This window comes from Nothoprocta perdicaria, unplaced genomic scaffold (assembly GCF_003342845.1).
Source record: "Nothoprocta perdicaria isolate Ctin4 unplaced genomic scaffold, notPer1 scaffold_161, whole genome shotgun sequence".
In the NCBI taxonomy this organism is placed as follows: Eukaryota; Metazoa; Chordata; class Aves; order Tinamiformes; family Tinamidae; genus Nothoprocta; species Nothoprocta perdicaria.
In genome coordinates this window covers 1649382-1677269 of record NW_020454772.1, presented here as the reverse complement: position 1 = coordinate 1677269, position 27888 = coordinate 1649382, and the positions used below count along the sequence as shown (strand labels likewise).

The following is a 27888-nucleotide window of genomic DNA, read 5'->3' as shown; positions in this document are numbered from 1 at the left end:
AGCTCCGTATTCCCATCAACCCACAGGCCTCCCATGAGGTCTCTTTCTCATAACATCCTAAGCCCCACAAGTCTTTACTCTGCCATAAAAGCTAATGAAAGCTTGTCTGCTGAATGAAAGGATAATGTAAGGCTTTATTAACAATGAATAGCTGTGGAAAACCACAAAAACATACTTACAGGAAATACATTTTTGAACTGCTTTCAGGTATGGTAAGAGGGATGGGGTTAAATATAACGATTGCTGTTGTGACATCTCCTAGCAGGAACCCAGCTTTGGGCATGCCACCAGTGCCTGCTGCCATATTCCCAGGGCCTTTCTGAGGCCCAAGGGAGGGAAGAGATGAGCTGTGAATAAAAGGAGCATAAAAGCAGGCTGCTTGGAGTCTGAACAAGCTGGAGTCGCAAGGGGAACTCGGGGCTTTGCTGAGTTCTGCACTTGCTGGTACTGCTGCTCCTGCTGACTAGACAGACTGCTCGCATATGCTTCTCAGAATCATAGAATCACAGAATGGTTGAGGTTGGAAGGGACCTCTAGGAATCACCTACTCCAATCTTCCCTGCTCAAGCAGGGACATCCAGAGCATGGGGCGGCATCCAAATGGGTTTGGAAGACCTCCAGAGAGGGAGACTCCACAACCTCCCTGGGTAGCCTGTGCCAGGGCTCTGTCACCCTCACAGGAAAAAAGTTCTTCCTCACATGGAGATGGAACTGTCTGTGTTTCAACTTGTTCCCACTACCCCTTCTTCTGTCGCTGGCTGCCACCGAGAAGAGTTTGGCCCCATCTTCCCTACGTTCTCCCCTCAATTACTTATCCGTATTGATCAAATTTCCTCTCAGTCTTCTTCAGGCTAAACAGGCCCAGCTCACTTAGTCTTTCCTCATAAGATAGATGCTCCAGTCCCTTAATCATCTTGTTGCCCTCCACTGGACCCTCTCTAGAAACTCGACATCCCTCTTTTGCTAGGGAGCCCAGAACTGCACTTCACAGCTGAGGAGAGGGGCAGGATCCCCTCCCTTGACCTGCTGGCAACACTCCTCCTGATGCAGGCCAGGATTCCATTGGCTTTCTTGGCCATGAGGGCACACTGTTGCCTCATGGTTAACTTGGTGTCAACTAGGACTCCCAGATTTCGCTCTGTGGAGATCCATTCCAGCAGATCAATCTCCTAGTGCCTGGGGTTATTCCTCCCCAGTGCAGGACCCTGCACTTGTTGAATCTCATGAGGTTGTGCTCTGTCCAACTCTCCAGCCTGTCCAGGTTCATCTGAATGGCAGCACAGCCCTCTGGAGTATCAAAGTGTCATTTTACCTCCTAATGAGGTGCAATGATATGAGGTGATTGATCACCTCTACCTTGGCTTGTGGTGCTCAGCCACATGTGCGTGTCTTGTGTTGCTACTGAAGGAGCACGTGCTGTGGCAGAGGCGGTGCACTAGCTAGCATGCATCCAAGGACATGGCTTTGCCTCCCATGAGGACAAGCTGTGCAAAAGCAGTAACCAGGCACACGCCACCAGACACTTGAAAGGAAAAGGAACTTCTCAGCTCCAACTGACTCTGGCTTTTCTGGATCCTTAGGGAACCTGTGAGCCTAAGAGACCTCTAAAAACCCATGTGTGCTGCTCTGGGGCCTCCTCACTCAGAGCAATTTCTTCATTCTCTTCTTTATGAAGAGGCTGTTGACCCTCATACAGAAAGATGGGACTTGCACAGAATTTCCAATGCATTAAAAATTTTATCCAGGTCCCTAGAGAAGACAGGAGGTATAGGGAATACTAAAGCCACGCCATCTGATACTGCCCTGGGACTGCTTGTAAGTGAATCTCAGCCATGCTCCTGATGCATTTGTATATATTGTTTTTTCTTAGGCATCGAAGCACTGCCTTGCAGAGGCACTGAACTTTTTCCCAGCTTTAAACTAGCAAAATGACTTTGTACATGTCATCATGCAGTCACCACACTTCAAACCTCCTATCAAGCGCTCTCTCTCTCTCTCTCTCTCTGAAAAATTAAGCAACCATCAAAAATTTATCATTCATGGAGTTATGACCCAAGGCATATTCAGATCAATTTATATGCTGTTTAACAGTCTGCACGGGCTGTAGGCTATGGGATTTTCTCCCATCTACTGGATCAGTGGCAAGGACTGGATATTGAGCCTTACAAGCAAACTGCCTTAGGCATAGCTGTGTTGTAAATCATTGGAGGGTAAGAACAAGGTTTCACCTCCTGGGATTTACACAAATCTATCAAAATCTAAACGGGTGACTTAAGAGAACAGAAAATACTATAGTTATTTATATTTCTGTAAGAGTGCATTTCACAGTGCATTTTAATATGTTACTGATGATGTTGCTTGGTAGAACCCTTTAAACTATTTGCAGCTATATAAACCTATTTATCAATTACTGGTTTTATAGTGCCATAGAAATTCAGCTTCTGACTTTAAACTCATAGTCAGCAATGACAATCTCATTAAAAGTTTACATCATAGGCTAATGAGTGATGAACTCCTGTTCTTCTCTGTTTAGGACAGGTACATAATCCAACTTTTGCTCAAAGATTATAGCTCATGAAGTCTGCAGGGAATTTCAGGCAGGGGGAAATACTCAGCATCCTTACAGCAAATATTTAACACCTCATCACCTTTGGCTCATTCCCTTACCACATATCCGTTCAGTGAAATCATTCTGTGTTATGGCTAGCAGGAATAAAAAAATAAGATTGGTCCAAAAACCCAAGATCCTCAGACACACACACCAAATAAAATGATTGGTCAGAACATTTCTCTCAAAACCCTTACTGAAACTCCAAGGCCAGAAGCTTTTAAAATTATTTTCCAATGCTGAAGACTTTCAGGCAAACCTAACTGCTGTATGGGCAAGAAAGAAAAACATTCCTAAATTCTTTCCCTAACTGTATAAAGGTTCTTCTCTGCTGAAATTAATGAGTTGCACAGTTATGCAAGATTCAAGCACTAAGAGTATCTCTACTATTGTTTGTTAACCAGATGCTAATGCATAATAAATATTTAATCATCATTTTGCTTAAATTTACCCATGAAAACTGTCCACAAGTTCAGATATTAAAATGTATAAAAAGACATTTCTCATCAGTTGCAACTCAAAAATGTCTAACTCAGAGTTCCAACTTAAATCCCCTTTCCTCATTCTTACACACACACATACACACACACACAGAGGGCAAAATCAACCAAAAATTGACGTGAATAGCAGACCTCAGAAACATCTGTGATGCAACACCTGCAGCATCTTAAAAGATGTTCAAAAGATCAAAAATAAATAAAATAAAACATCTTCTCAAACCCACTATTCTCTATATTAGTCATAACTACTCAAGGCTTTTCTCTACTCACGCTTCTTAACCTTGCTCACTCCTTGCTTTTCCTTAACAGCTTTAAGTTTCATTTTATTAGATAGGTAAGATAAGGAATAAAAATCACTGGATGTCTTTTAGAAGAAATGTCACTGGATGTCTTTTAGAAGATATCCAGTCTGTTCAAATATGACATCAGTTTTCTCAGCAAAGATATGGGCTCCTGTGTCTTTAAAAGCCAGATATGCCATATTATTTTAAACTACAAATGAGATCAAACCAAAAAACTCACTTTCAGAATTCCATTTTCCTTAGTCTTTTACAGAAAGTGATTATAGAGATAGGCTATTTGTGGTGGTTTTTTTTTTTTTGGGCATCACTTAACATAAACATCTCATCTTATCTGAACAGAGAAAAAGTCTACAATGCTGTTAGCTGCTTACATATTAAAATATATCTCCATTTCTTCAAGCCTAGCTTGGACTATAACAACAACAAGCTAGTGCATCCCTCTAAGGACTGGATAATTAATTTGCCCAAATAAGCAGAGCTATTATTTTTGTATGGTGAAGTTGCCTCTCCCTCCATGGTCCTGACTTCGTGCAGTGATTGCATTTTCCTACAGCCAAAGCCCTTTTGACTAAGAAGGAGGCTTCTGCTATGCATGAGAACAAGCACAGTGGCCCCCTTCAACCTCTGCCACCCAGCTGGACATACAGAGTTACAAGGACATCCAAAATCATCAGTGGATTTGAAGCCAAACATTTCTTTCTCCTGTAGGTCACCTTCCATAAAGCCTTACAGACATACACTACACTCAACCCAGAGCTATCCACAGGCATCACTTACCAAGCCTCACTTGCCCCAGGGTGGTAGGTGAGTCAGGTAAATCGCCTGTTCTCTATTAAAACCGCTCAGAGACTTAATGGGTTGAGACAACAGAAGGTGCTAAAAGATATATACGTAGTTCAGTGAGATCACACACACCTCACATCTAGGTAAGGGATAGTTTTCTGGATATATCATGTAAGTATGATGCAAGTATCAGGTTTACAATAAGTAAAAGAAAAACAAAACACAGGAAAAGTTAAATGGTTAAGAATCAAAATACAATGCTATTGATCACTTGCTGGTCAAATACTTGGTCATAATGAGTCGAGAATCTGGATTTGTGTCAGAGCAAGAAGGAAGCCAAGAGGTTGAAATGACACTTGCCTCCCTACACCTTAGCAGAAACGAAATGGCAGATGAACTCATTCGGTAACAGAACATTTATTTACCCCTCTTTTATCAGGAGATTTGAGAATGCCTCATTGAACTGCATCAATTCATATCCAAAATGATGCCTTATTATTTTTGTCTTGCATTACCGGAAACCTTGATCCCTTTGTAATTTTGTGTTTCATTTACTTCAAGTGATAGCAAATCAAAGCAAAGTAGAAGCATAAGCTAGGTCCCTATTCAAGAAAAAAAAATGAGAAATGGCTTTTAAAATGTGGCATTCAAAAGTCTAGCAAATTCATATGTTTGGAAATCTAAATTAGGCAAAAATAAAGGAGAAGGCATTATATTATAAAGAAAGAATATTTAGCATCTGGAACAACTTTTCCAGAACATATGGTGGGCTGTTATTCACTTGGAGCCTTTAAATTAAGACTGGCTATATTTCTAAAAGGAATATTCTCATTTAACCAGAAAACACAGGCCTGCTGCAGAGACTACAGCATGACTAGTGTTATGTCTGAGAGCTCTAGATAACCACAGTGGTCCAGTTTGTATTTAAAATCTACAGCTGTATAACTATGGCATGTAATTTGCCAATAACTCCCTCTCCCCCACTTACCCTCAAAGTAAAAGATAAAGATGCCCCAAGATGTACTTCATAGTCAACCTCTCAATAAAAAAAAAAAAAAAAAAAAAAAAAAAAAAAGGGAAAAAGGGAGTTGGAACGTGTAGTAAGCTGCTAAGCTGCTACCACCACCTCTTCTGGAGTTCTTTCTTTTCCTGTCTTTATATCCCGAGTAAGAAAATGAAAGCATTTTAGAAAACCCTGGAGTTCCTGAAGCTAGGCATGTACTAACTGTACAAGTCATTCAGGACATTTTAGTCCTAATCTGTGGTGATGATACTTGCTGCAAACAGCATGACATAATTTTTATGTTACATCTGGTCTGTATCACTTAGGTTCACTGTACTCTCCTCCTTGTAAACACACTTGCAGCATCAACCAAGATGAAGCTGACCAAGTTGAGGTTCTGCCAATGCATGACACCTACTTGTAATCAGTGATTTCATACACAGAAGATGTGACAAAGACATGCACTGAGAAACCCATCAGCAGTTGACTACTTTTCCTTGGCTGAGCAGCTTAATACACATCTTTCCTTTAATTCAGCCTTTAGCAACAGTCTCCTTTTTGAGAAAATGGTCCTGCCTGTTACTTAATTCTGCATTACTGGACGGCAACAGTCTCTCTGCATTCATGAGCACACACTCTTGCAAAATCACCTTCACATGCACTTTTGGCTCTATTCATCATGGAAATTACAGGCAATGGTCAACGGGCTTTCATTGTACTGAACGAACCCAGGCATTCACAAGTCAATCACCGCAGACACGTTCCCCATGGCACCGCAGGGGACACAGTTACACAACAGCTTCACCCGAGCGCCCTACCTGGTCGGAGACGGGAATGGACTCCCACCTACGCTTCAGCAAGTACAGAGATTTCCGGCTCATGGTTTCCAATCTGCTCGAGACCTTTCTCCCACTCAAGCAAAAGGGTTTTCTTTTCTTTTCTTTCCTTTTTTTTTTTTTTTTTTTTTCTCCTTTTTATTCCCCTCAAACCAGTTACAAGAGCCTTATTTCTGTTTCTTTTCTTTCATTGCTGTGACCAGCACAGGGGAGGCTCTGCGTGCTGCAAGCTTGCAAAGGGTCTTGCCCCAGCTCCTGGGGGTCGGTGCTGGTGTCGGTCTCCTCAGAGCGCCATGGCGAGCGGAGCCAGCGAAAAGCCGGGCGTTCGCTGACGAATTACCTCCCAGAAGCCTGGAGTAGGTAGACAACACCAGACGCGCTCGCTCTGAAAATAGCTGTTGCTTAGGAACTGGAGGGGTAAAATGCAGCACCTCCGGTGTGTGTGTATATATATAATTGAGAGCTTTTAGATTTAGAGAGAATTAAGAGCACTGGACTCGTCTTCTGCTTCTCTCCCGACTCTCATCGCTTGGTAACGTTGAGCGATCGCTTGATTCCTCAGCATCCCCGTGTTACGCCCACGTCTTCGACGAGCCAAACGAGGCTCCACAACCACGGCAGGGTCAGAGCAACAGATGACACCTCCGCATTCGCTGTCCCCTACAAGAACACGCACACGTGGCACGACTACAGTGGCTCTCACCTGAGGCATCTCGGCAGTAACCAGCGCTCTGCTTTCTCAGAATGACTGAAATGCTCTGCATGTTTTGTCTGCAGAGGGAGAGTACGTCAAGGATTAATTCTGCCAGTTGCACTCTTACAATATATGGCGAATGTGACTGTTTTCCCCTCATGTGAGTGAGATAATGTCTAACAGATTGCAGATGTGCATTTGAGAGAGAAATTTCTTAAAAATCCAGCAATTTCTTGAAATGTGAACCTTAATTTTGAAGTTTCATGACTCCATCTTAATTTCTGTTAACTTGAAATGTTAGGTAAGGAACATAACAAACTGCAGTTCATCCTCTCTGCATGATACCCAGCCCAGAGAGCATTTCTGAGCATTAAACACTTTCAGTAGAAGGTGTTGTCTTCAGAGACCAAAAAAAAAGAAAAAAAAAATGTTAAAAAATAAAAGGAGAGAGGTAGTCAGGAACCCATCTCCTTTCTGCAAGGTAATATAGGAATTCCTCTAATCACAGCAGCTTTAATAGTAAAATTATTCTAAAGGAAGAGACATTCTAAAAGAGTAGTAAGTTAGCTACCATAAAGACAGCTTTGTACTCGTTCCATTTACATTCTTTTGAATTGCAGATGTGTTCCAAGAGATTGACTCTTGTGAGCAGGAATTCCCATATGATGAGGTGTATTTCATTTGACTTTCTGCACTATCTGTAGCTACTTCACCTTGCGCTTAACTCCCCAAGTGGAAAAGGCCATTAAAAAATATGACATGCACTGCAGAAGTCTCCTGTCACATTTCAAACACAAACTATAGTAAATCTACTAACTCTTAAAAAAGGAACCTGTCATAATTAGTGTTATTTAATATTACTTGGTAAAATATTTTTATGAGTTTAAATGTGGATTTCAGTTTTATATTATAGCAAACCTGTGGTTCCGCTTCTTTCCTTTCAAATGGCATTGCTAACATTCACACGTGTGCAGGAAGATGTCCAAAATCCAACTTTACATTTTCTTCTTTTTCTTCCATAAAAATTAAAAGATCATGAGAAACTAACAAGTTGGCTCATGATAACACACACTTGAAAACTCCTTTCTTCAATCTCTTTACATACTGGAGCAGCACAGGTCACCAATGGCCAGGAGAAACCTCTCTGATACACATCCCGATTCCTCTCCTGGAGAGAAAGCCCACAGATGCAAGGAAATACCATAAATAACTGCAGGGCAGAGCCCACAGGCACTGGCCAGTCCATGTCTACACCACTGACACATCATATTTGAAGAAGCGATGTACATAAGAAATTATTCTTTATTTTTCATTGATGATACTTATTGTTTAGTAAGTTTTATATTAAACATGAGTTTGTAGCAAAGGGTACCTTCATTAAGAACATAAACTATCAATAACACAACTGAAAAATACTTATTTTAGTATGTCAAAATAGGATCCTTCTCAACTTCTTCTATCCTTTCAAGCAAATAGTGAAGCAAAGTTTAACATCCTTCCTATTAAAGCTGATTTTCACAGACACCTAGAAGAGAGCCTGAGGACCCAGTCCTCCTCCAGGCTACACGAGACTTGTTCTTTTACCCCTCATGAAACTTGTCTTCCCTGTTTCTTGTGACTGGGCATTAGGACAACCCAAGAGTTTGTGTTACTTTCTTTTCCCGTCCTGTTCAAGGTCCTTTAAAATTTCTGCAGTATACACTGATTTTTAGTTTTACAAGGTCCTTCCAAAACTTACAATGTTTTGCTGCAAAATCTCAAGCTTTGCAGAGCATCTAGCACTTGTTATAAATGAAATAAAAGAGGATGACAGTGATCAAAACTGTACAACCTTGTAGATGGATTAAGTAGGAAACACGGTGCTTTCAGGGAGACCATTCTATATACGCAGGTTTTCTCCTGCTTTGAAAGAATGGACTCAATAAACTGAACACTTTCCTGGCTCGGAAGGTGAAGTATTTTTGCTTATTTTCTTAAAACTAAAATAAAAAGATAGTCTGCCTAAAGGAAGAAAAACAACAACAACAAAATATCAGCAGGAATTTTCTACCTGAAAATCTGATGCAGACTTGTCTGCAATATCACCTTTAAAAATACAAGATTGTTCTTTGGAAATTGTTTGAATACAGGTGACCTACAAAGAATTCTAAAGAACCTCACACTCTACCCACTCCTGCTTTTTTATTAAAAAATGAGCAGCGGAATATCTAAATTAACATAGAGGACAGGAACAAAGCGGTTTTCAGCAAGGGAATATTTTCAAACTTACACACAACTTTCTGCTCAGAAATACCACCTTTTTCACCCCTACTGAAACCCAGCACATGTAGTATCATTTTCCGCTATATAGAATATCTCTACTAGTACTCAACAAACCATTTCCCTTGAACTCCATATAGATGGCATCTATATGGCAAATACTGATCGAATACCCAGGTGACCTCTTCCTTTGGAATAAACCATGCCATACAAATCCTCTTTATTCTCTATGAGGCACCAAAGACAGAAACTAGGCAATATAGTAAGTTCTTTAGAATCCACCTTGGAAAAAATCATAACCTCAATAGGAACAAATCATTAGAAAATTCTTCAGCAACAGTTTCATCTTGTACATTCATCCTCCACTTTTTTTCAAAACATACAATAGAAATCTATGAAGGAGCACAACCCCAATTTCCTGCAGCATGACACATTTTACATAGTCCACTTCATCTGTCTTACCTTTTAATTTAAAATCTATTTGGATCAGATCCATACTACTTATGGGCCTCCTAAATCTCTTTCGCTAATGTTTCTTATGGGCTGCCTGTAACCCTTCAAAAGTGGGTATCCAATAAAAACAATCTGAGAGGAAACATTAGCCATGAGGACTTAGACAGGACTCAGACCCCAGTCTTTGATGCAATAATAGTGCAGAAAGTCATATAGACTCAAATGAGAAGGCTCCAAATATTTCCTATAGGCATCTGGGGCACAGTTCGCAGCATGCAATAACGTATCTACATTCTGTATTCATACAAAAATCAGATGAGGATTTGCAGTAATGGTAAAATGATTTTTAAAAATTTAGTTGCTTTAAGAGTCACTGAAGTAACTACTTCTCCTCAGTCATAGGGGTAATTTAGAGGAGTCCAATTTACGTGTCATTATTCAGACCAAAAAAGCTCAATGCAACCAACCATTGCGTTACAAAAGGTGAGATTACACATTCAAGAGTCCTCACTGATTCCTCAAATGCTTCAGTTTTCACCAGAAACTAGCTTTTTTACTCTTTTTTAAAAATTTTTGAAAGCACAGATACTGTCATGTGAAAAATCAGATCTGCAGCCATGATGATTTTGAAATAACATATAAGCAAAATCTTAGAAAGCTTATAAAAAAAAAAAGTACAGTTCTGCAAGCATTTTCTTCTGTTTCCTTTTGGCTCTAGCCCATATATTAATAAGATGAACCATTTTCCCATCTTCAAATGGGACACTTGCTTGAATACCTCAAACTTACAAAGAAACAACAGAAAGAAAAATTCAGAGCAACTGACCTGTGATCCTCTGGGTCCCCGCTTGTGGTCCCATTCAGAATGCCCCATGAGCTAAAGAAAAAAAATAAAAGTAGAGATAAGTGATAAATTGCATTGATTAACTTTAAATAAAAAAATGTATGTTGTGTTAGATGCATTACAGATTTTGAGAAATCAAGTTTGATTTTACACATTTCTTTCACACATTTTTTAGCTTCAGAATGAGGGACAGAAGGGCTTGGAATTATAACTTTTACTCACTAGTATCTTATTACTCTACCTCTGTAGTCAGAGTCAAATCACACCTATCACTACCATAAGCGTAATATTCTGCTCATGCCAATAAAATTCTCACTGCCACAGGTTCAAGTTTAGACTGAAGTAGTCTAAAACTACTCAGTGCAATGTTAAAGTAAATGTACATCCTCTAAGGTTTAGATAACAGGGGGTAGAAAGGAAAACAGATAGCAAAGAGATGGTGGGATCCTATGGAAATTTAGATTTTTAATACAGCTCCCTCAAGTTAAGCATTCATTATAGCCTAAGTTTGTCTCTCAAATGCTCTGCAAAACACTTTAGAGATTGTTTTAAAAAGATTGCTCAGATGTTTGTGGGATTTTGTAAAGGTGCTCTCTCCATCTTTTTTTTTTCTGTATTTCATAGATGCACACTACAAGTTTTGAAGAGGCGCTCACTTTCCTTCCTTAAGCAACACACTAGTTACACCCAGCATTTCCTTCCATGCACGTTATGGTGAGACAAAACCAGAGATAACTCAACAGGTTTTATCACTGCTTCATGTACAGGCCGATCGGGAGCAAGCACAAACTGCTGGCACTGGAGCTGCTCAGCACTGCCTTGCACGCTGTGGAAGCCCCTGGGAAGCAGGAGCCAGGCCCTCAGGACAGCCAGCGTGGGGCCATACACAAGGCTAGGGCTGCAGTCCTGCCTCCGAATGCTTCACCGACCTTATTCCCACCCAGGAGCTAATGTCTGCACAGCTTTTGGGGGATCTCCACTGTGTAATGACTTTTCTTACTCAGATAAGCACAGATTAATGCAAATATGGGAATCTGATACTGAAACATGGGAGGATGAGTATGACATGTAATGACTTACAGTCATAGTCATTTTTTGTTCCTGTTTTTTTTTTCCAGCCTCCATTCCTAGAGAAAATGCCTTCTCTGAGGTCTGAGGCAGGCAATGAGATTTACAGTCTAGGCTTACTGTGGTTACTGTGGCATTTGCGCTAGAAACACTTGCTCTAGCACAACCGAGATGAAAACTGTTCTGAAAAAGGAGAAGCAAAGCCACACACCTCTCTCACGAAATCCTGTCTTCTCCATTAGCTCTCCCTACATATCCCCTCCTTCTCCACAGGGCCCTTCATTTCTGTAAGCTGTGACTTTTGGTGGCCTTCCTCCCCAAATGGAGACAAACTGCATGTGCAGACAAGCACTCCAAGATGAACAGTGTCATCTCGTGTTCACCTGATACAGCCCTACCACTCATCCACTGCTTTTATAAGAGATATTTTGCTTTTCCAGACACTGCTCATGGAAATACCGGCGTCCCGTCCTTTCTCCCACCGTCCTGTATTTGACTGCCACGATACATGCTGAGGACAAGCCAAAGTCACCAATGAAGCAAGCAGTCATAAATGCAGTGAGACCAGCGCAGTGACCCTTGCTTATCCTGGCAGTGACGCTGGCGCAACTTTATGAGCAAACCTGCTAGCTCCTTCATAGCAAATTACACAATCCGTGTTTCATTTAATTTCTCCACAAACATGCCCTGGTGGTATCGGACGTGTTTGCGTTTTTTGTTGCCGGGTCCCTTGCCCCAGTGCAAAACAATCTCAGTAACATTGTTCTTTCTTTGTGCCATACCTGCCTGCTCTACTCAACTAATCGCCTGACTCAACTAATCCTGTCAGGTTACAGGTTACCTGTCAGGTAACAAAAGGGTGAACGAAAGGAAGCCAAAGAAAAGTCCTAGGATTAGATATGAATTCTAGCTGTTTTTCAAGCATTGCGGTAAAATACACGACCCTATAAAGCCAATCTTTTCCTATTACTTTTATAACCTACAGAAAACACATTGGCTTTAAAATGCATTTCTCCCTCACACACTAGAAGGTTTTGTTTTTGCTAGCTTTTTGCTAGGTTTTTGCTAGCACATTCTTGATCTGCCTGCGATGGGGTCTGCAACAAAAGGGACAGGAGAACAAATAACATAAATCACACTTGTACAAGGGCTTCCAGCTTTACAACACAATCCCAAACTACTATACAAACAGAGCAGCTGTGGCAAACACTCTGCCAGGGACGCACCTTGCAGAGGGCCAAGCACCTCGGTAGGGTGCTGTTTACCTGAGCAAGCCACGCTGTGCTAGGTGGCTTCTGAACCAGGGAAAGATCTTGTCTGAATGGACAGGCCACAAGTGCTAGGGTACGACACACAGCAAAGCAAGTATGCCCGGCCATCCAACTACTTGCCATGGAAATATCAAGAGATATCTTCTACTGGTCAGAAGTATACAGAATCTATACCGTTTATTCTCAGCCTTCTGAAATCACTGCATTGGAAAGAAATATTATTTAATTGGCACATGTGTGCAAATGGAGACACAGATGGAAGAACACACTTGGATTTATGTTTATGGCTAAGAGAAGGGTTTGTTTCAGAACCCTGCCTTCCTTCTAAAAACTACTAGGAACTGATTTGGTCTGGACTCGTTTTAAATGATTGCATACTATCCAATTACTGTTTGTTTTTATTCTCCCTCCCGGATTGCTGGGCTAAGTGCATGAACAGTAGGAAAGGAGGGATAAAAACAAACTCATGCTCCCATATAACTTGCATGCATTGCTCAGAAGGAAAGGAATTAGTTTGCATGCCATCTAAAGCTGTCCTGGAAACGCAGCTCTGGCAGTTTTAACACTTACAGTCGAAAGCAGCTTCCAGCAACAAGAACAACGCTTGCATGTTCAAGAATGCATAAACACACTGGCCTTGCTAAAGCCAACTGGCTCGCTCCCCCTTACACACTGACTAAGAGGTCTCGAGGGAAAGCAGCCTCTTTCCCTCCCCTGCTCCTGCTGAATAGAACGGGGACGAGAGAGACCAGCAAGAGGACTCATCTCCTCAGGGCAAGGACTGACAAGGCGGCTTAAACTTCTTCCCTAAAACAAACAATGAAGCAGGGAAGGTAAAAGAGGAGGAAATTTAAATGGAGAAATGAAAAAGTGAAGTGAGTCAGAGCTATCTCGCGCTCAGTGTGTGGGGTGGTATCTTGTGCTTTAAATTCAAACTTTCACTATAAACACTGTAATTATTTCACTATAATCTCTAGGTCCTCGTGGTTGTAAAAAAACACATTTGAAATGTAAACCAGATGCACACTAATGCAGAGATACCTGCTAACGTCTGCAAAGCAATAAGGTGGGTATTAGGGGCTGTCTGCATTCATCTGAAATGCCATGCTAAAATAGATCAAAGACATAATAGTGTCTTCAGTTCTCACCACTCTAAATGAGGTTCTTCCTCTGTCTGGAGATTTGACTAAAGACTTGGGATATGATTACACAAAAATCTCAACTTTTATCAACCACACTTCTAAAGCTTCTTAGTATTGCAGAACTGCAGGAAAATGTGACGCACTCATACTGTGAAAGTTCTAAAAATAAATAAAATAAAAAACAAAAAGCAAATAAGGAGAATTCAGATCAGGAAAGAAGGAAAGAAGGAAAGAAGGATAGATGGAAAGATGGAAAGATGGAAAGAAGGCCTTACTTTAATATAATTTCTTCTGTCTTAGCTTTTGATTTTTGAACCCCTTGAATTGGCAATACTGCTAATTATGCTATGGCTGATAGAAACAAACAAACAAATACAGACACACACACACAAATAGAAAAGACATTTTCTTATTAAGAAGACCCACACTGTTTAGCAAAATTGATAAAAAGCACTCAAACTATAAGCAATACCATCTATATTCTTAGGAAGGGGAAGGAGTCCTCAGTAACAGAATGCAATTGCATTTGAAATCACCACTTATTTATATATTATTATTATTATTAAAGCAAACATGATCCTCAACAGAGTTTTATTAGATGGAATGAGCAGATCTTTTCATGTTAAGTACTTTTGAGGACCAATAAAATGGTAATATTTAGTGTCGAATAAAAGACTAAAACCAATTCAGTGCATATTCTAATTCTATTCAGATGGCAGTGTCTGCAACTCTGGCATTTTTATTTAGATATATATATATATTTACATATACACAATGATTTTATAGGTTATAAAAATAATTAGACAGTGATGATGAACGTGAGCTAAATCTACCATAATTCACCAAGGCTGGCAAATGGATGCCAGTCTGTTCAATGGGATTTGAATCAGGGCCAAGAAGCACAGAGGGAAAGCAGGACCACGCAGTCTAAATGCATCTGCCAGGGCCTTCCTCGCAATGCACTGGCTTCCTCCCGTGCAGTTCAAAGATTTTAGTTTGCAAATACTGAGTTTCTGTTACAGGGAACATTAGACCTGCTCTCTCCTGGTGAATAAGTGAAAGGTAAGGATAAAGAAAAACACAGGAATGCTAGAGAAAAAGCTCTTCCTGACTCTCTGTGATGGGGAGCCAAATACTTGGCATCTGATATTCTCTGGTGAACTGGCTGTAATACATGAATAAAAGGTCCTGAGCYCCYCAAACCACTCAGCTGAGAGACTGCAAAAAAAAAAAAAAAAAAAAAAAAGGCCTTTTTTATCCCTCTTGCAAGGAATTAAAGCACTTAGCAGTAGTAAAATTAATTACCAATGAGGTTCTTAAGAGTTTTGGCTGTGTGACAGCCAGCAGATGTTCATACTTGGGGAATCAGTGTCCAGTAAAGCTAGATAGACGCATCTAATTTCACTGTAAAGAAGCTGGTGGTGTTGACCTTTGCCAAACAACGCAGCCTGTATTTACACATGAGCATAACATCATCTCTCTTAGGAAGAGATGTTGTTGAATGAACATGTTGAAGATGCAAAACAGTGTCTCACTGTGGAGCTCCCTGACACTGCCTCCTCACAGCTTGCCCTGAATGGTGCACAGTATGATACATATTCTTTGACTCAATGGTATTAGCTGCACTTCGGTTTGGATCATATTTCCACATGTAAAAAGAAACTGTCTATTACCATCGCGTGGGCACAAAAGGTTCCTGACAATTTCTTTTTGGGTAACTAAACAGTACAAATTATTTCCTTGATTACACACTAGAAGTAACATTTATTTTTACAAAAATGCAAGCATGAGGTCACACAGAAACTAATAGTGTATTTGGTACATGCTATTCTGAGCAGGATTTCTTCTATTTGATGGAGTTTTCCCATCACTTTTCTAGTAATTGGGACAAACGAGAAGATTTACTGACTCCACCAGCTTTGGGAATGCACTTCTGGTGTAGGCAGCAGTGACAGACAGAAGCTGCCACAGCAGACACCAGACTTGCATTGCTCAGCCAGATGTGTGAGCTGCGAAAAGAGGAAAAACACCCCAAAACGAGAAAACAAAACCACAAACACACAACTTCATTGGAAAAAAATAAATAGATGGGGATGCTTTTTGTTGTTTCCTAGTCAGATGGGTCGTGCTGCAGGCTTGAGGGCTGCGGGAGAACAGCTGGAGGCCAAAAGGTGGTTTTAAACCTCAGGTGTGGGGAGCCAAGCAAGGCTAAAGCTGTGTTTTGATGCTCAGCACTGCTCTGGATGGGAGAAGGATGGGGCTGGAGTGTAGCTGTGGGAAGGGTGTCCCCAGAGGAGCAGTCTGGCATGGAGATATGAAGCCCTCTGAAGCTGGTGTCCTGGTGGCCCTGGAAGCCACCGAGGCAGCTGTGTCCTTGCCACTTGCAGGGCATCAGAACACTGCAAGATACTGCTCCAAAGCGGGGAAAAATGTGCGTATTCTGGCTAGATGAACTGTATGGGGGCAGTGACTGAGCACAGGGTCAGAGGAGCACTGGGACAGTAAAGCCCTCAGTGAGGATGTGAGGTGGTGGGTCCCGCAGCCCAAGGGGACAATGTGAGCGGGGACAGGACCAGCCATCCTGCAGGACAGAAACCATCCCCAGCACGTCACCGTCGACTCCACTCCAAGGGAACAGCAGGCGTGAGATCATATCTGGCGCTGGGAGAGACAGCAAGAGAGAGAGACTACATTTTTGAGGACTTTTCTCATGGCAGTGTGTGACCTTTTCGAATACTTCCAGACAATAAACTGCATCTGACTTCTCCAGGAATCCTGGCGTCGGGACGCGGGGGCAGGAGGCCCAGAGACGCAGGATGCGGCAAACGGGAACTGGCAGCAGCCAAGTGCACGGTCAGTTGGTGCTTGCCACTTCTTGAAATGGGCAGGTTTAACCTTCTCTAGCATGGAGATACTGTTAAATAAAAAGTGTAGCTGGGAAGAAGAAAAGGAAGGGGAATATCCTCCTTCACATCTTATATCTGGGTTTATATACGTTTTTTTGTTACAGCTACTCAAACAGATGACAGTAGTAAAACAAGTCCCTATACGTTGTTCTTATTTCAGTCATTCCATTGCGTTTCTTAGATCCCTGTTAATCTTTCATCTATGAGATGGGATTTTAAAACAACAAGTTTTGGAGAGAAAAGAATTCAAATTTTTTCTTAATTGATAAAGAAAAGCAACTCTTACTCCTCTGTAACCTTTAATAAGTAAGTGCCATAAAAACAGCTACTCGCAGATGTGGAACAGATTTCTTGTAGTAAAGGCCTCCCAAATAAAGGTTCTGATCTTAATTTGGATAGTGGAAAAAAAATTAATAAACAAATAAAACAAGTAAAATTATCATAAGCAGATTTCCTAAACCCTTAAATTATACTAGTGGATACTAGGATATTAGTGTATGTTCTGATGGATGTCAAGCATGTTGGTTTGGTGGAAAAGTACTTAATAAGTCAAAGTTTTTGCCGCATTTTCCATAAACTCGCTTTCCTATTTTGGGCATGTCCATGAAAACCAACATAGTGGAAAGAAAATATCCATACTAATAAGATAAAAAATGAGGGCAGATTCTCTGCTAACCCCGCATATGACCATAATTCATTGATGGCAACCCACAGAGAAGATTCCAATGCATGAGGATATCACGGCAACACAGCCACACCAAGACTCCTAAAGACAAAAACAAGCAAAAGAGCAAAAGAGCAAAAGAGCAAAAAAATAGAATGCTAGAAGGAAGAAAATTACTATTTAAACCTTGCTCACTACGCAAAGTAGACACATTAAGTCACTGGATTTCAAAGCTACACAGTTAAGTCCATTCTGGTGTAATTAAGTTCCTAGAAAAGGCCAGAAAGCTTATTTACTTTTTTTTCCATTGGGAATCATTAACTATGCATTTAGAACCTCAGTAACAATACTGAACCCGGCACAGACTTGATAAACCTAACGGGGTTTATTGTAGCAGATAAAGTCAGCATGCAGTCAGAAAGTATTTCTTTTTTTTTTTTTTTTGTTTTTTGTTTTTTGTTTTTTGTTTTGTATTTAATGTCCATTTTTATTTTTAAGGAATCTAAGTACGTCTATTGCACAAGAACTCAGCTCTGTAATTTAACATTAAAAATGATGTTCTCTCTTTAGTCTTTTACTCTCCCTCTCCATCTCTGTAAAGATTAATACACATGGGCTTTTACTTCTCAACAGAAACCTCGAAAATGACACTCTTTTCAGCTGGTTATCAGCACACAGGAGGGTTTCTATTTCCAAATAAATCAGTTCCTTGAAGATACAGAGAATGTCTGTTTGCATTGCAATTGAAAACCTGCTGGAACAGCAGGAAGGCTTTTAAGGCTTTTTCAGCCAATATCTGACTATTTTAGGTAAATTACCCCCAATACTAAAGAGGAAAGGTCACACTGAAGGCTTATCCTCGATTAGTTTAATAAGTGTATTAAATGAACAGCCTAGGACTCTCTCGTACAAAAATGGGAATTTCCAATTCAAATCCCAATGGATAAGTATCTACCTCCAAGGAAAAAAAAATGTCAATTTGACATCCTTTACAGCATTTTGAGCTGAAAAAATAGAAACACAAGGACTGAGTATGGGTTGCCCAGCCATTTACCCTCAGAAGCAGCTTTTCTCTGCAAGCCCAGGACAGCAATGTTGGTGTCTGCCAGCTCCATGCCTCCCCACAGAGCAAACACCCACTGGTGAGAGATATGGGAACCCAAAAATTCTGTGCCTCTTTGGGGGCAGAGAAGCTCAGCACACCTTGCAGTGTCTCTTTTAAGTCACACCAAGTCATACCTGTTCTTACTTCCCCGCACGAAGTAGAAACTCTGTAAGCAACCAAACCCGAGTGTGGGAATGAACTGAGTATCTTCTAGAACCAATCAGAAAGCATAATATAATTTATTAAAAAAACATATAGCATATAATAACAAAATATAATTTCTCGTGGTTTCAGCAGATGGCTTCCCTGAATGTTATTAACCATATTGAATCATATCGAACCCATGAGCCATGTTCCGGGCTTTGGGGTTTGCAGCACGGAAGAGCAGCCTGGCCATTTCAACAGCTAGAGCTCAGCTAGCAAACGTCCTAGACTCACGCTGTGCTGCCCGCTAGGCTGCTGAAAACCCTCAATGTCACAACTGCAAGTACATTCGTTTAAACACCCCCCTGGGGGGAATTCATCGTAACTACTTTCTATTTCAGACCGTTCACTTCGAGCTCAACCAGCGACGCTTCATCACTCATCCTGGGAAACCTCCCTCTCTGCCACCCAATCTCAATCAACCTGCCAAATTAATTATCACCCTGCACTTGTCCGTGGCTGAAAGGGGAGAGGAGGGTGCGGGGCAGGGGGAAGCAAATAGATGAATGTAGCAGTGACCTGAGCAAAAACGGATCCTCCGGATCAGAACTAATTAAATCAGCTCCGTGATCTTTTTCCAGAACGACAGGTTTCACCCACCCCTTCACCAGGCAGCTCCCTGTGTGTCCGCCAGCGGTCCCAGTCCGAGAAAAGTCACCATGATAATTTCACTGTCTGCCCCCGCTTTAGGGAACCATGGAGCCCAGAGCACTGAGGGGCAGGGACAGGGCAAGGACAGAGGCGCACAGAGCTCCCCTCTCACTGACCTTCAGTCTCCACTGCTTTTCCCTTTGCGCACATACTGGTGCAAGGATATATCTATTTTACAAGAGGTTTCTTACTGCTTTTTCCCCTTGTGAGACCCATTCCACCTTGCTTTGCATCCTGTATGGTGCTTAATGCAGCCGATGCTTCTTTAGACGTCATTAAGGGGCATCGACTGACATCCTCCCCCTGTTCCAGTGGAAGTGACACGGACATTAAAGTTTAAAATAAAACATATTTATCCTGGTCAGGGTATTTCCACACTTTTAAATCCTGCCATTTGCACCAATGCAGCTCTTTAAAAGCTTTACCTCCAAGTTGTTATTTTCAAAACAACAGCCCTGTGTGTGTCGGCTCAGAGGGACGTGATAAAACAGGCTCCCCTGCAACACAGTCTGCCAACATCCAACTCTGTGTGGTCACCCAAGTGACCGTCGCAGCACCACTAACAGCAAAACCAGAGCCTGCAAGATGTGGGACCTCCATTAGGGTATTTGCGCAAAGGTTTTGAGGATTTTTAATCAGAAAATGGCATTTTGACCAAGGTTACCTCTGCGAAAGGGGCTTCCACACAACTAGGTGGCAAGTTTGTGGTAAAACATTTGTGTGACCAAAAGGCCCATCTATTCGATATGGAAAGATAGGTTTCCTGTTCTGGATGCTTTGTTCTGATATTTGCTTCCCTTTAAAAGAGCATCTACTTCCCCTCTGCTAATGGCCCTTTTTTGCCAGAATTTTATTTCTCCCATAACTTAATTTTGAGTGGTACTGAAATATAGACTTCCGAAACAAATTTGAGGGAAAAAAAAAACCCTACAGTATTTCCTCTTTTTATGACAAGCTATTCAGTACTCACTCAGAAGTAGAATTTTCCTTTCTATTAAATCACATTACGATGCCTTCAGCTTTCTTCTTTTCTGCTGAAAGAGTAATTTAAGTCTCTCTTTCCTGTGTCACAAATATCTTTCTTTCATCTTCTTATGTCCGGCTTGTGTAAAAATGCTATTTTTCTTCATCAGAAGTGTTATTTCAATAGACACTACTATACATGACTTCATCCTACTAGGAAAGCCAAGATGGAAAGGTATTTATATTTCTAGCTACAAAGGGAAAAAAAAAAGTCACTAAGTGTTGAAGAGCTGTGCAGATCCAGTGCTATGACTATGAAAAAGAGAGATCCAGAGCTGCATTGATTACAGATCCAATGCTTATCCAGTAACTCAAGCACCTACATTTTCACCAATTCGCCTGGATGTTGTCCTTTGCTTTTGCTCCTATGCATGTCAGCCAGGTGGATCCTCAGGGAGACTAAGTTAAACAGAATTATTTTGACTCTCTATAAGACAGCTCTGAGTCTCTCCTTCTTATTATGCCTCAGCTGAAAAACAGACAAATCTTAGCAGCAACCACTTCTAAACCACTTATCTCCATACAACTGCACAAACATGCTAAGTCATATAGGACCTCTGTGAGAAAAAATTCTATTTATCTCCATTTCACAACTGGAGAATTGAAGCATTTACCCAGCAGAGTTCTCCAAAACTAGGAATAGAATCTAAATATTTTAAGTTCATGGGATCAGACCATAGGCTTATTTTTGATTGACTATTTATATGCCCAAGTTCTTTTTGGGAGGAGTCAAGAACATTCACCAGGGAACAGAATTATTCTCAGTTTCAGCTGCTAGGAGATCTTATCGCTCTTTTTGAAAACTTACTGTTCAGCCTTTCTAAATATCAGAAAGAAAACAGACTCCAAATATCAACAGCCTACCTTTTTAAGATTGCCCTAAAGTGATACAAGATAAACTGGAAAACTTAAATGACCTTCACAGTCAACAAAAGTAGTGGAAGTTTCTTCCCACTACCCCTTGCTGGACATCCAGGCCTCCTACAATCCTCTTTCCTCACTTAGCAGGACTTCAGTTTGAAAAAAACCACTTTAGCAAGGTAAAAATCCAGCTGCTATATGTCAGAATTGAATTTTCCCCAGCACGTAAAGCTATCCAGCCCCCTCCAATCTGAACTGGGACACAGAGATGGAAGGTGGATAGAAAGGATAAAGAGATGAAATGCCACAAGAAAAAGTGTTCTCAAGAAGCTTGCAGGCTTTTTTATCAAAATCAAGTGACTGAGGTGTGTGAGGCATCTCTGGCATGAAAGTCTTTGCCTCAAGAGCTCCATAAATTGGACAGGATTTCCTTCTCTTCCACGTGGTAATTTTCTGCCAAATCTCTTTTTCTCTAAAAGAGAAACCTAAGATAATTTTAGCTCACTTAGTTGAGCATTATTGAGACCTATATTCCATAAATCCATTGCTAGGTGTTACACGGTGGATTAGCAGGCTAAATACTTGGTGCTTGGCCCATCCGTCCTTGGCACATTGAATAGGACCTTTATTGGAACAAAGCTGCCTTGCAGAGGAACCAGGGCCACCAACAACCTCAGCTTAGGCAACAGAGGCTGAGAAACAGATGCTTTATGAGCTTAAGAGAACTGCAGGATGAAGAAAATGACTTCCCTTCTCACACCTAAATATAGAACATAAGTAACAATGTATATATCCTGAATATTTTTGCTAACCTAGTAATTTTCTTCCCACAAATCCATGCACTCCCCACAACCATTCACATGTCATGTAGTCCTGGGGCCGGAGTTTTCATGTTTTCGATGAAAGGCAGTTTACATTAAAGCACCAAAAGTGGTTACAGAGAAATTCATGAAGTTCAGGGTGCACTGGGAAGCCGTCTATGTGAAGCAAGTTTGATGGGAGGAAATTCAGGTCTTGGGATCTCACTACAGAAAATCAAATATTCACAGGGGACAGAAAACTCCTTTCTTTCTGCAATCTTAAATCAGAGCCAAGGAAGAGATGGTCACAGGCATCATCCTACCAAGGGTATAAAATGTCACAGCTTATACTGTGCTGCCTCTATGACTAAAAAGCGCGCTTAGTCTCCACTATCAGCGTTTTCCATGATTTTAAATACACAGTTCATAGATAAGGGCTTTGAATATATAAGTAGTGACCAAGTGACCATACATGCAAATAAAGATAAGCTCAAAATGTTCTGAATGTCTTAAGACGATATTACTAAACATTGTTATTTTAAGTGACAGAGTGAGCATCCATGCCAATGTTACGCAGTTGAAGAGAGGATATCTGCAGTGACAATACTCTCACAGCACTCAGGTTTTCTTAGAAATTTCAGTTCCTGGAATCTGAACAGCAGAGGGGAAACAAAAGAAGTTGAAACTTTCCCTAAGACAGGAATGATTTTTTTTAACTCTCAGATAGTGAAAGGGAAAAAAAATGCTAGGATCAAAAATGAGGATTTTTAACTGATGCACAATCTCCAGAAAGCTGAGAGTTGCCAGTACATTGGTGGGAAAGCCTCTGAAGGACTAACCTCAGCTCTGCCTGGTATCGAAAGCCAGGACAGCAGATAAGGTAAAACATAAACAAGCTGCATCCCTCCCCTTTAGGAGAAAGATGGGCAGGACAGGACAAAATGCCAGAACTAAAGCATGAGATTACTAAAAATAATGGTATCTCTCTTCTTTTATCTCAGGGGCCAAATTATTTCCGTTGCTACTTGAGAAGACGAGGCGATGCCAGCACCAGAAAGGTCAGAAAGCATGTGAAAATTTACCCAGTAGCTTATCCGCTGCCTAACTATCGGCTCTCACAGCGGTACAGATTAGCATGAGAATTCCTCCCAGTTTACTGACTGCCGTGTTGCACAAATATACACAGAAGATTGATTTCGAGGGCATGAGAAAGAGTTAAATATGTCCTATGCAGACTTTTGTGTATATAAAATCTACTGCAGTAGATTTGCTCTAATGCATTTGCACACTAAAATCCACGAAGTTTTCTTGTTTTGTTTAGAAAACCAATTTCAGGTGAATTATAAGTGACAAAAATATGGAATTCTAGGCAGATGTGAAGCAGCTTGTGCAGAAGCTATAGCCAGCATAGAAACAGCACCTGCATATAAGGCAAAAACATGACCGGGAGAGCTGATTAGAGGAATTAAAACCAGGTTTCCTGAAAACCAAAGTGCTTCATGAAAACAAATTCATTAGGGATTTTTTTTGGATGCAAGCTCAGGGAGTGAGAAAGAAGACACTGCTACGACACCATAACATCCTGCTTTAATATCTAGGGACAAAAGCATTTCAGTTTCTGTTTTACTGCATTGTTTCTGAATGAAAAATTTTGAAGAGTTAAAAAAAAAAAAAAAGACCCAAATCAAGTTTGCTGCTGTTGCATTAAAGAAAGTTTATTGCCAAAGCACTTCTAAATATCCATCTTCTTCTGCCTGAAAAAAGAAAAAAAAGAAAAAGAAAGAAAAAGAAAGAAAAAGAAAGAAAAAGAAAGAAAAAGAAAGAAAAAGAAAGAAGAAGAAAGAAAGAGGCTGCATTTGGAAGTCTTTCCGGCAATGCCTCCACTGCCCTCCTTGCAATCACAGTTGCAAGGGGAGCTTTGGATTTAGGAAGAGTGGCCCCATTTCCTGACCTTCCCGGTCAGTTAATCATTAATCCCGACCAGCTCGGGGCTCGAGCACCACGCTCGTGTCACTGCTAATATACAGCAGCGCGTCGGGACGAAGGACTCGGCGGATTCTGTAGAGCGCCGACGTCAGAGAGCCGAGACAGAATGAGGGCAGCGGCCTGGCCCACGAGCCGGGAGCGCCACGAGCTCCGGCACTGCATCCCAAAGCGGGGCTCTCCCGTTAGTCCCCGTGGCTGGAGCCGTTCCTGGAGGGCCCTTTTGCTGTGATTACCATCCGAGTTAATTTCCCGGTAGGAGGAGGTTGGAAGCAGCAAGTCAACTTGCTTGAAAGAAAGAGGAGGCAGGGGGAGAAACGGCAAAAACATCCAACAAACCCCAAACAAAAAATGTACTAAGAACATGACAAGCAGATGGCTGGGGTTTGTTTTGCTGCATGTGGGGGAGTCATAGGTCCAGGATTTCATAGCAGGGAGGAATGTTGCTCGCACAGCTAGCAGTGGGAAGCCTTTCCGCTGCTGCTTGAGTCTTCTATTAAAGTCTTCTGAGCCCTACCTACTATTTTAATATATCCTGTCCTACAGCTATCAGCTTGTATTTAGCCCCAATGGATGACACCTCTGCAGAAAGAAGAGTTTACTGAATACGATCTTTGGAAAGGCACAGGCCCAACTGAGCACCATAACCCGGCAGAGACAATGCAGAGTATGCTAGGCCATGACCAGCCTTTTGCTTTTACTCCAAATAAGCAAAAAAAAAAAAAAAAAAAAGACGGGGAGGGATAGGGTATATGGCTTGCCCTTGTGTCAGGCCGATAGACCCAACTGCTCAGTGGGGAGCAAAATATTCTCTGGTTTATTGAAGATGCAGCTCTGCAACCTCGGACATGCAAAATCCATCCTTAGCTTAAGTAAGCTTAGATAAAGATTATTTAGCTAGTTGGTGTGCTTTGCTCTTCTTCATAAATCTCCTCTCGTTGTCACCAAGGCACACTGGGAACAGCAGTAAGCAGCAGCTTCACTTTAAAGAAGGGCAGACCCACAGGACTAGCTTTATTTGGGTGAAATTCATCCTTGTTTTATGTCAGATCCTGGCTGAGACTCACAGGGGAAAAAAAAAAAAAAAAAGCCTAGAAAAAGTCTGTCCTTAAAGTTAGGTCGGAACTAACTTGAAAATGGTAATGGCTCCTTACTCAGACAAAAATGACTGTAAATATCCCAAGAAGCAATTGCACAATGACTCAGTTTTACAGAGAGGATCTCTCCCGGTTCACGAGGTGTACGGAACATATCCCAGGCTTTTCAGAGCCAGCTCTTCTGGTTTTCGTTGTGAGTTCTCCATTTGTGTGTAAGATATCAGCCACAATTTTATATGAATACAGACAAAAAGCAACCGCCATATCATTTATGATGCACCGGGATTTGAAGTAATACCCACAATAACCCAGGAGTCTCATCAGCAATGACAAGGGAACCAAGAGTTTTTAATGCAGCTCAAAAACTGTTTAGCCCTTTATCATTATGCAAGCTGTTTCTGTCGTGGGGAAGATGAAGCTAAGGAGACTGAAACATGATAATCCAAAAAAACAGTATTTGACTGCCAAGAGTTTTCAGTATGCAGATATTTTGTATTCCAGATAGCTGTAGATTTAATTAAAGGAAGTTTAGTGCCAACTTGAAATATGGAGTAGCTAAGAAGAGGCTAATTTATATCCTGAAGAGTCAATAAAGAAAGAAAAAAAGAAAAGATACCAGATTTCTTTTTAGTTCTCACTGCTTTTTCTTAACCTGAGAGTATTTATTTTCAGGTTTTTCCTTGCTCAGTGATTTATCCATCAAACTGGCTGCTGCAGCTTTGCACCACAGTGGCTATTACGTGCTGCTGGCAAATTTTATAGCCCTAAGAAGACACCGTCTCTACAGCACTAACAGCTCAGCCTTCAGCAGCCAAAGAACTGCCTTGTGCCTCAGTGCAGTTGTAGAAAGCCATAAAAGCAGCTCTCTTCATTTTGGAGTAGGGAGCTCCTCTCTCTCCTGTTTTTGTGCAGCTTCTAGAAAGAGCAGGTCTCAACCCACAGCTGGGACCCCACGGGCTACTGCCTTTTACATAACAAAAGCCCCAAAGAGCAGCTGCACTAGGCCAAAAAATCTCTCCAGCTACTAATGTAAATATTGATTTAACTGATCGATAAGTCTGAATGACTGCTAAAGGTCAAGTAAGCCTATTTAAAATACCATTTTGCCAGGCTGCTGATAGAAGAGCAGGGAGATTGCGCAGGTCTTAAACCAGAGCCTAGATGCCTACAAATAGGAAAAGTTTAGGCTGATTGTTACTGAGGCTGTTCAGCTGCAAGGGAAAGAGTTTATAAAAATACACTCAAATAGCAGCTCTCCTTGAAAACAACCATGACTATACTATCCTGCAATAATAAACTGAGAAAAATAAGCAAGCAAACATGCTTGAATATCTGCGTAAAAAAATTCCCTCGACATTTTGCCTTTTTTGAGAATGTTCTCAAAAATAAAACTTCCTTTTCATAACAGAAACAATTGGTCCTGACAAACTGACTTCACTTTATGCATGCGACATATCTGAGTCCAGGCAGTTATAACAGGATAACTTCAGTATGAGGAATCTAAGGGGGAAAAAAAAAAGAATACATATATTTATAAATATAGATATCAAGTTTCTGCTTCTCAGACTCCTCAACCTAAGAGCTGACTAGGTTTAAAAAAAAAAAAAAAAAAAGGTTAAACAACAATATGATGAAAAAAGAGGCCATGCCCCTGGCATATGCTATTATAAACACAGGAAAGTGCCAGTATAAACCTTTATTGGGAGACTGGGTTCTTTGTCAAGCAGTGTCGTTCTTCCAAAACATCCTTGCTGCCATATGCCTGCATCCAGCCAGCTGCAGACCTAATAAGAGAGTTCTTATTCATGCTGTATAATGTTTTACAGGTTTGCCACGGGGGTCACTTGCTGGGAGTCATTTACGTCACAGCCCGAACAGACTCGGAGCTGTACGGAGCCAAGAAATGTAGGTTGCCTGGAGCAGGGGGCCAAGAGGAAACGGCGCATCAGGCTCAGAGCTCAGCTCGTTCTGCTCCTGAGCATCGCTCGAAAGCGGGGAGGCGATGCAAGGTCTTTAGGCAGCTTTTACACTCGAGATACACCCTATTTATATGAAGGGTGATGATTTCTGCTCTCCCCAGACTGGTTCTCTGACTCTTCATTAGCAAAAATTCTTCAGTTCTAACAGGCCAAGCACCATTTTCTGCATGGCAACATATTTTGGATATTTCTTGCACCGTCTATAAAGTAGAAAGGAAGCACACAGCATGCATTCAATGCAGTGGGTGTAAGCATTTATCTGAGCTGAAATGAAACTAAGCTGTTTGATGAAGTCAGTTTTTTTAAAGGGAAAACTGTTACCGCACCCTCATACCACCCCAGTCTGGCTTTGTATAGTGTGTGTGTGTTTCGTTTCGTTTCCTTCCTTCCTTCCTTCCTTCCTTCCTTCCTTCCTTCCTTCCTTCCTTCCTTCCTTCCTTCCTTCCTCCCTTCCTCCCTTCCTCCCTTCCTCCCTTCCTCCCTTCCTCCCTTCCTCCCTTCCCTCCCTCATCTATATTTTCTTTAATTTTAACTGTAGGCAGAATGACTTCTCAAATCTGAGTGCTATTGGGTGGCAGGACCTCTCGTGATGGTGATCTCTTAAAAAGTGCAGGACCAAATCTGGAGTTGTTACTGGAATGACCAGCACATCTCCTCCACCTGCCCAAGACTTTGGAGACAAGGCCAAGTCTGCCTTTCTACCCCAAATCCTTGCCCATGAACACAGAACGATACAAGTGGGTGGAAAATGAGGGTAAGGTCATAATTTGCACTCTGTGCTGCTGATTTAAGGGCCAGATCATGTAAGTTTTGAATAGCCCTTTGCTGCACACTCTGTTTTGGACCCAGTCT

At 41.3% G+C, this 27888-nt stretch overlaps 1 protein-coding gene across 1 annotated transcript in view; it reads right to left on the bottom strand.

The window, feature by feature from the left end:
- The window catches only part of PDE3A (phosphodiesterase 3A), a 217554-nt gene that overhangs the window by 75390 nt on the left and 114276 nt on the right, over positions 1-27888 (bottom strand). Inside the window, exon 2 of the mRNA XM_026035574.1 lies at positions 10265-10315. Coding sequence (XP_025891359.1) covers positions 10265-10315 — 51 coding nt within the window. The remainder of the gene's footprint in view (positions 1-10264; positions 10316-27888) is intronic.